The 9,765-nt window shown below is 39.8% G+C and overlaps 1 protein-coding gene across 1 annotated transcript in view; it reads right to left on the reverse strand.

Moving 5' to 3' along the window:
• Window positions 1-515: 515 nt before the first annotated feature.
• susd6 (sushi domain containing 6) overlaps window positions 516-9,765 on the reverse strand; it is a 31,605-nt gene continuing 22,355 nt past the window's right edge. Inside the window, exons 3-7 of the mRNA XM_008397386.2 lie at window positions 7,250-7,444; window positions 6,256-6,450; window positions 5,504-5,642; window positions 4,002-4,480; window positions 516-2,891 (exon numbers count right to left, since the gene is read on the reverse strand). Coding sequence (XP_008395608.1) covers window positions 2,866-2,891; window positions 4,002-4,480; window positions 5,504-5,642; window positions 6,256-6,450; window positions 7,250-7,444 — 1,034 coding nt within the window. The 3' untranslated portion in view covers window positions 516-2,865. The remainder of the gene's footprint in view (window positions 2,892-4,001; window positions 4,481-5,503; window positions 5,643-6,255; window positions 6,451-7,249; window positions 7,445-9,765) is intronic.

A 9,765-nucleotide genomic window follows, 5' to 3' on the forward strand; every position in this document is an offset into this window, starting at 1 on the left:
TGTAGTGATTAAGTTAACATCAGACATTCAGTTCAATTGAAAAAACACTAAATGTTGTTGTAACTCATAATATCCATGTTTCTTTTTAAAATTAATGCAAGTCTGTCTTTACAGAGATTCTGTTGAAGCTTCTAACAACAAAGCTTTTGTATAACAATCCTGTAAAGAGGATGATTATAGTTGTCCCTCATGTTCTCGTTTCATAGTTCTCCCACTTTACAGACATGCATTTGTCAAACTGTTTGTAAATCATGTAGTGTTCCTCATAAAACTGCAATAAATCTCAAATTAGCTCAAATTGGCTTAAAATTTGTAGCCGTAGCATGGCAAGATGTAAAAAAGTTACAAGAGTATAAATACTTGCAACCCTGCCCACGTGATACACTTTCAAAAAATTATGTGAGCATTCATTTAAAACTGGTCTAAAACTATCAATATTAAAATGTTTGCAAGAATATTTCAATCCAGCATGAACAGAAATAAGCAGGACACTGAAAAAAGTTCACACCTTCTTCCACATTTAAAAGAAAGCTTTAATTAGAAAGTTATATACACACTGTAAAATTAAATTAAACTTTATACAAATATTAAATTACTATCTTCACACCCACTGCCATGTTCAGAGAGAAAAAAAAAAGCTTAAAGCATTGAAATTAAGAGTCCAGATGGATAATTTGAACTTGTTATTTCTGGGGAATAAACACCGTACAACAGTGCTTCTTTAGAACATTTTCTTTTTCCTCCAGTCGTCTTAAAACTTGAAGCCTTGCAGCAAAAGAAGCCAAAAGGTAATGAAAGAGGTGCTTTCAGGCTCATTGTTATCATTGTCAATTTTCATCACAGTTGCTGGAAAAACAGTGGGGAGAACAGAAAGGGACAGACATTCGCCTAGTTGTGCCCACAACAGAAGTAAACGTATTGATAAATAAAGACTGTTTTATGCATAGAATAGAAAAAGAATAGAGTAAGGCAATTGGGAAAACAACAAGTTGCAAAAACTGTAAAGCAATCAATTTGGAGGCTTAAGATTACACATATTAAAAGAAAAGAAAATGTACAAATCTAAGGCAACATTTTGTTTGCATGAATAATGTAGCCGCTGACAATGACAGAAAAAAAAAAAGCCAAATAAAAACTAGAACAGATATTTAGTGTGTGTCTGTGTGTTTTCAAAAGCTCAAAAAGTAATTGTCAGGGTTTGTCCGAGCCATGCTGTTTCCACGGTGACCAGCTCAAAGCTTTTCAAGTGGGAATGAAAACAGATGATGACTTCGAACAGAAGGACGCGTTCTCTCTCTTTAATTTGCACTTGGCGTTAAGAGTGAGCGAGCGAGTGAGTGAGTGAGTATGTCGAGGGGGATGAATTGCTATCTAACAAAGCCTTTTCTTCTTATTTTCTTTATTTTACTGCAACCAGTTGCAGTCTGTTTCCACAATTCTCAACAGTGGAGTCTTTAGTTCAGCATGAAGACGGGCGAGTCAGTTCCTTTAAGGAGAGTGAAGTTCTACAGCCGTATTCTAGCTTGAGAGTGGATAAATAATACCCTTATTGTGTTGCGAACTCAATGCCACAAGTGAAGCTGGTTTGTTCATGTGACTTTTTTTTTTTTAAGCGTTGGGAGGGATGTTTTCCTACGACGAAAGACTGGGACATTGTCCTCAATCTGAGGACAAGCAAACCAGGAAAAGGGTTGCATGGAGGCCTACCATATCTGGACATGTTCTCTCCTGCCTGGCTACACAAGAAATACACACACATACACACTCCGATTCGGCAACTCAAAGCAAACAGTCACACGCAAACAATAAATACAGTGAGGGAAAAAGAAAAATTTAACAATAGGAACCTTAAAAAGTTTAATCAGCTGTCCGATCACAACAGGCGTCTCACTTCAGCTCAGGCAGAAAACCACGTCGCCCCTCTCCCGTGTACGAGAAGTGTAAGATGTGCAGCCAAAACACCAATCAATCCCACTCACGCAGCAGAAGCAGCGGCCTCTAGATACGGCTGCAGCTGGCGGCGGAAAATAAAGAAGCAGGGCTTTTTATAGCCGTGATGTGGCGCTTAATGAAACGCTGCGCGCTGCTTTTAGCTTTTGTGACACGGTTGTCACTCCGGCTAATCCATTTGCTAGACAGCGGCGGTGAACAGAGAGAGAGAAGGAAACGGAGGAGGCTTCATGCGTCGTTCAGCAGTGAACTGAAAAAAAAACAAAACAAACAACATGCAGCATTCGCAAAAGAGGGCCGCGAAAAAGTCAGGCGTGACTCACGACTTTTCTAGTACAGCGGGAAGACGGTTCTGAGCGCCGAAGCTTCAGGAGCCAAAAATCACAAGTTAATCAAACTTTTTTTTTTTTTTTTTTTCCCATATCAACAGATTCCGATCAGAACTGATGAGTCTAGAGCTTTTGCTGAAAAAAAAAAAAAAAGTTAAACTATTTGCAGTGGAGATACAGATGACTACACTGGGCGAGAGGCAGGGCAACACGCAACCTATGACAAACAATCCTGACTCGATAAGTAATTTTTCACTCTTATTCACAGGATCTACAGGATTTACGTCAATCGGGTTCCACTTAATGCGTCTGGCCTTTGCTCAGGTTCAACCAGCTTAAGGGTCCGGTGGGCTCCATCATTGCTTATGTTGCAGTATCGGTACTGGTTGTTGGTTTCGCTTGAGAACAGTAATAGCAGAAGAGGCTGCAGTAGGAGATTGAGCATTGTTCTAGTCACTTCTCTGCTGGCTGCTCGGACGACAGAGGGAAGTTGTGGGGAAGCAAATAGGCAGCCACAGTCGGTTCCAGACAGCAGCGACAGATAGAGGAAGATGCTGCTGCTGCTGTTGATAGCGGGCCGCAGGCTTCATGCTTCCTTCAACAGAGGGATATCTGCAGGGGAACAGAGGAGTCGTATGAGAGCAGAGCGAAGGTTACTGCATCAACTTTGGTGCAAAACTCTGCATCAGGTTGTGCAAAGCTATGTTTTCACTTCCAGCTTTGCATTGTTCCGTTGCAGATTGTGTTTCTGCTATCCTCTGTGACCTCTGTGCAGGTTCTGACGTTAAATGTTGCATTTCTTATTGTGTGGCTTAACTTTTTTTTTTTGCACCAAGAAATTAAGGGTTGGAGTACATTTAAGGTCTTTTCATAACAGATCAGATTTCTTGATTTTAATGGGGGTTTTTTCTAAAAGAGAAATTACAAATGACAGAAGACGTTTTCAAAAAGTGGTTTTTATTTCAATCAATCCTTCTGTAAGTTGAACAGCGGATTATTAATTACGAGGTTATAGTTTTAATTTTGGCAAAAATAATTACAATTTTACCAGAAGGACTTAAAATTAAGTGAAAAAAAGTAGTTTTAATGAAGAAAAGTTTAATCATTTTCTGTGTTGAGTCATTATGAAAATAATATTTGTATTCCTAATATATTATGGCTTTATTCTCATGATTGAAAGGGGGAAATAAAGAAAAAGAATTGCAGCCTGACCCGTAGATTCCATCATAGAGTTGACCTGAATTCAAAGTCCAAATAAACAGAAGCTGAAAAACACGTCTGTTAAACAAGATGGCCGCCGTAGGTGTGCTGACATCACTATGAACTATGGTAACCCAAGTGGTGCATTGGTAAAAAAATAATAATAATAAAATTCAGGCTTTCCAAAAATTAAATCATCAAAAAACTAAAATTTGATCAGTGGAATTTGACAGACAATTTGTCTTTAAAGTTGTATAGAAATATGTATTTTCATATAGTGTCACATTTAGTCTCTAGATGTGCAGCTAGTACAGACATACCCTGAGGGGTTGCTGCTAAAAAGTGATTTTGACTTAAGAGAGCTGTATATAAATGCACATGTGTTAAATTCAAGGGATGTGAATATTTATAACACTTACAAAAAAAAAGAGAAAAAAAAGAAAGAAAAGGAATCGGTCCAACAGAAAATGTAAACATCATTAAGTCATATTTGTAAAAGTTTTTTGTAGATGTTCCTCTTACCATCAGCAAACTCGTCTACAGAGGTGACTGAAAGCAGACTGTGCTGGTCGCTGCTCTCAGAGTCTCTACGGAGAGGTAGGGGGCCCGCCCAGGCACCCGCAAGGTGCTCTCTAGCCCATGAAGTCGAAGACGAGCAGGAGGAGGATGAGGGCGCCTGATGAACCAACACCGTCTCTGCGTGATGGCGGGAGGAGGAGGAAGAGGAGGAAGAGGTTGACGGGAGACAGAAGTCTAATTCTCTGTGTTGGCGGCTCCTGCTGGAGCTTTGGCCCCCCGCGGCTCCCTGAGGAAGCCCCTCGGAGAGCACGATGGGGACCCGCGACTCTGGTGGAGCTGCAGCCGGTGGCGGAGAAGGAGGAGGTCCAGACATGCCACAGGGTCCGCCACTTCCATATACCGCCTCTTCGTAGGAGGGCAGGGACACCTGGACGCCCTCCACCACGATGGAGCTGGTCTGGCCTGAGACGCCCTGCTCCCTCCTAATGACCAAATACAAACACACAATAATTTAACACCTAAAGCTAAACTGAATATGTGATCTAAAGGTGACACATTGTGCTTCCTATGGGTTATGCAAAACATGTTCAATACATTTTTAGACAATGAGATTACAAGTTCTCAGTTCTGCCTATTTTGAGCCTTTTGCAGGTAAAAATTGCTACAATTATACAATCATGCATCTTTAAATGCATTAGTAGAGCCTCCTGGATAACCAACAAGAATACAGCAAGTGGTTTTTGGCCGGTAAGTTAACAACACTTGTCTTTCCAGCAGCCATTGTACTGCACAAACAGCTGTAAAACCAGAAAACTAAATATGCTGGAGCTCAGCTTGGGTTGTTGGGTTATAAATGACAGTTAAAAATCAGGAGGTTTTTGAAAAGGCTCCTTTTCCAGACACCAAAAAACATAAACTTATTGGCAAAAACACCTGCTTTTTTTATGCGTCTAAAAATGTATAAAATATGAATTTTTCATAGTAGTTCCCTCTTAAATACGAAACTCGGTTTTGGGTTAGGGTCTAACGTGTTGCGAGGTGCAGCAAGATCTCCTAATGATTAGTGTTGCCTGTTTATCGGGCTGTACGAAGCCATCTGGTCCATTACACAATCAACAAGACCGCCAATGAGCATCAAATCAAATCACCCTGGCTTTTCTATCACAGAGCACCAGCAGATGCAGTTGTCAAATGTGATCAGATTAACTTTTTTTTAAATGCTTTTATTTTTATCGGCCAGGAAAGTCAGAAATGAACGCTTGCAGAACAAGTCATACATGAGCTAAATTACACAACAAGAATCAACCAAAACATGACTAACAGGTAAGAGCGTAGAAGAAGTGGACATGCGGGCCTTTTAATGTTATAGATTTAACACATTTTAGTAATAAGATGCAGAAAACATTCTCTTCGATAAAGAAAACACAACTTACTGCATGAAACCAGTTCAGTTTTGCGGTATGAGGAAACGAAAAGGGAAAGCTTTGACGTGGAGGTTATCTCACCTGTTATGATGGAAGGACTTGAGTTTTGGCTGTACGAGGACAAACAGCACCACTAAGAGCAGGATGAGTAGCACAGAACTCGCTGTGGTCAACACGATGGACAGCGCTGGCATCCCCAACGGCAAGCTGGGCTCCTTGTCTGGATGAGCCACAAGACAGATCGGAGTAGAAGCAGTTAGATCGCTGATTCACACGCACATTTCCAGAGAGACTTTGGACTTTTAATCAGTTTTATAAGAATAAATAGAAAGATTCACAGTGAATTTGCAACTTGCTAAAATGAGAGCGAGTGACTTAAAATCAAATATACACATTTTATTCAAATCTTTAATATGACAGAGTATTGGGGCCGGGCTGAGTTTTTTTTTTTCTGCAATTACAAGAACAAAGTCAAAAAAGTATCMTTTTTTTGGTGTAGTAATCATCATAAAATTACTGCTTCATTCYACTAAAATTACAACTGTATTCTGGTAATATTATGACTTTACTCCCATATCATTTTGACTTTATTGTCATGTGACTTTTTAAATCATATTACAACTTTTCTCACAATATGTTCTTGTATTATTCCGACTTTGTTCTCGTAATACGAGGACTTTACTCAAATATGACCTTTTCTTTTTTTATTATGCCTCTTGTCCTCAGTCATAATTTCACACATTTTCAAGCCTTCAAAGAAAAAAAAAAAAAAAGGAAATGAATCAAAATCCAAAAAAAAAAAGAGAAAAAAAACAGTAAATAGGATAACAAACCTTGTGTTAGTCTGCAGCTGATCTGCATGGGATTGTCCCACTCGCCGTTAAGGCAGGTGAGGTACTTGTAGTCGCCCTTCATTGTGTATCCCTCGTCACAGAAATACTCGATGACGGTGTTGTGGACGAGCCGGTGGCAGGGAGTCGGGTGGCAGCGGTAGCCTCCGTTCTCTGGCTGCGTAGGAGGCGAACACACTGGAGAGAGCGAGGTGAAATGGATGTTTGATTAATATTACTGCGGTCAGAAAATCTGTCATTATTTCTACCTGTRGAGAGACTTCAGAGCTCAGAGTTTACCTAGAATGACTCGCTGCTTCCTGCCAGCTCTGAAGGACAAACCTTTCTGTCAATGTTACTGTATTGTATAGAGGCGCGGTGAAGAGACATTTCAGTTTGAGTTTACTCGAGTATTATGTGCTGAAGTTCGACTTCAAAAGCCTGCACTACTGTCTGAAAGGAAGTCATGCATCACTTTACYTCCACTTTGTGTTAATTATAGAACATTGCAATAAAATGCATCAAAAACACAACAAGCTTTTTTGGTCTAGTTTCTAGTGCAAATATCTTAATAAACTTGGAATACGACAAACTAAAAGAAACATTTCAGTTTCAAGATATAGGCACTTGTTTCAAGTAAATACTGATGAAAAAGTATTGGTCCATTGGCAGACAAATYAACTTAAAACATGGGGAAMATTTCTTGTTATAGGTAAAATAATCTGCTAATGGATTAAGTACTTCTTCATCAATGTTAAGGAATTATTTACTTAAAACAAGCCTGTTTATGTAGCTACAAAGSTACTTTTAGGTTAGTTGTGTCTTATTTCAAGTGAACTAAGATATTTGCACTAGAAACTAGACCAGAAATACTTGGTAAGATTTGTGTTTTTGCAGTGAAACGTTAAAGATTTTAATTGGTATGACGTACTCCATCTTGAAGTTTATCAACATGAAATTACATTTCTTTTMAATCAGCAGTAAAGTTGCCGCTCACCGTAGTTTTTGATACAGTTTGGAGGTGACCGGGACCAAACTCCATCACTGGTACAAAAGACAGTAGCTGGTCCATCTGGAGTATATCCTGGATCRCAGCCAAACGTGAGCTGGGAGCCAGGAGGGTAGGAGACCTGGTTGGACTCGGTCTGGTTCAGCAGGCTTCCATGCTGCACTCTGAGCGGCGGCGAACAACCTAAAGTCACAACGACAGGAATATTTATCGGCTCGCTGCTTGAAGGATTGGGACACAAATGGGATTTGAGCTTCGCTCCTCCGCCTTACGTAACCAACTCCCTGCTGCAGCCTGGCAGCCAGTTTGAGATCATAATCCATATTTTATAATGCAAGATTTAAAAAAAAAAGAAGTAATTATGTGCTATGTAAGTAAACMGAGTTGAGCTTGCCTCTAGACAGGATGTGTATCTTAATTTTTAATTTAGGCAGAGATTTTCATGTACCAGCCAAGTGGAGWAACAAACTGTATACCTTTTGGAGGAATGTTCTATTTACAATTTGGATTTATGTTTAAATATCACATAAAATTTACTCAGYGTGTAGACAAGAATTGTTTTATTGCCACTCTGGCATTCGAGTGCTGCATTAATGTTGCGCTGACATAAACCTTGGCCTGGTCTACCCTGAAGGCAGCTGCCGTCGGGTCAAACGACCTTTCAAAAGGGGAAACTGTTGACAAGTAGAGCTGATAATTAAAGCGCGCTGGTATTGTAACCAAAACTCTGCTGCATCTCACACCACAAGAAGAGGAACACTGGATCGAGATGACGAGTTAGATGGAGGAAGTCTTGCTACCGTGCAGAGGATTAAAATGTCACAGTGAGCTCTGTATAGATCTAATTCCTCTAGATTAGCTCCTGCTCATTAAACCGCCCTCTTCCCAAACTGGTCATGGCTCAATCTGGCAGTAGGTCTGGGTCCTACTCTGGGTTCATTTATTTTCTGTTAATARCAGACTTCGATATCMGAGCCAGCCAAGAAACACAGGATGAGGCAGTAGCCTAGAGTTAATCATGTTTTGATCCACCTTAACAGGCTTCGTCTACGGCGCGGCRGGGCAACGCCAGCTCCTCGTGGAGCCTGTGTTTTACTGCGGTGAGAGAAAATCATCTAAATGTGTGTTGTGTGCCAACAGCTCCTCGCAATAACCCCCACATTTAAAGCTACGATCTGGCGAGGGAGAGCATCTAAATCCAGCACATCTGACACAACACTGCAGCACCTGTGCAAACTGAGGAAAACTCGGGGCCCAGACGGTAATCTGAGTAAATCTGGTGTGGCGCCACCTGACGGCAGGTAATGTAGAGCAGCTGTCACACCGTTTCCCGTCTTCCCATGTTTGCTGCTGGTGTATTACGGAGTCTAAATGTGGGGAAATGAAAGGGATTTTGTGAAACATGTCCTGTCATATCTTTAAGGAAGTGCTCCCCTTCTGAACAGTGCATGTATGTTAGGATCAAGAGTGTAGAATTCAGTATTCAGACCAGGATATTGTCATTTAATTTGTTTCCCCCCACATTGAAGGATCAAGAGACCATCTAGCACAGCGGGGGTCAAACTCGTTTTTATTTTGGCTCATGTCAAAAACCTGAATGTTCTTAAAGGGCCGGTTGTGCCAGAATACAGTGATAAAACCAATTAAACTGTTAAAATATAAATAAACAGCCGTTCCTCTGGGATTTTGTGATTGTTTTAGCATTCTTTTCTTCCCCAATCAAAATTGCAGATTTTGTGGTGCCAATTTAGAAAGTAATTATTATGATATTTGCACTACTGTCTAATAAAAATCAGACTTTTTATTACTTGTCGTATCAATTACAGACTATAACTTGACATCAAGTCAGGCTGCAGTCACTTAAACCCAATGTTTTTGACCAATTTTGAGAAAATTTGAARATTTCTTGATTTTGTTTGAATTTTGCAGATTTGTGAAAAACTGGAGGAACTTATTGATGTAATTTGGAGACTAAAGGGACACATAAAAAGCTACGGCAGTAGAGAGCTGGAAAGAATTTATTGCAGTTTTATGTGGTATGCATGTTCCACACAGTTACTGCTTTAAGTGTGATATATTGCTTAGGCTTATTTGTTAAAGTGTCAAATACAAACAAAGGCRATCTCACAGACCTTTTTCCTTTGGCTTCATGTTTTCCTACASAACTCAAAGTAAAACTGGTGTGTAAGAATCGGGGCTTGATTTCAGTAGAAACCAGGAATGTGTCATGATGAGATTTAAAAGGCTATTACCAGATCTATTACTATTGCATATATAAATTAATCTTCTAATAATAGTTTGATGTAACTCTTTGTTTCACTTCTTTAATCTGTTTTATAAAGTTAAACATTGCATAGTAATCTTTTTTTAATTAAAATGGGAGTTAAAATCTACTTTCCTCGTTCAATTCTTGATTCGATTCCTTAAAAATCTTACTCCCCATCCTCTACTGAAACTTTTGACAAGTTGCCTGTCACAAACAAACAGGAACAGAGCAACCAGCC

The sequence above is a fragment of the Poecilia reticulata genome, linkage group LG21 (genome assembly GCF_000633615.1).
Source record: "Poecilia reticulata strain Guanapo linkage group LG21, Guppy_female_1.0+MT, whole genome shotgun sequence".
NCBI lineage: Eukaryota > Metazoa > Chordata > Actinopteri > Cyprinodontiformes > Poeciliidae > Poecilia > Poecilia reticulata.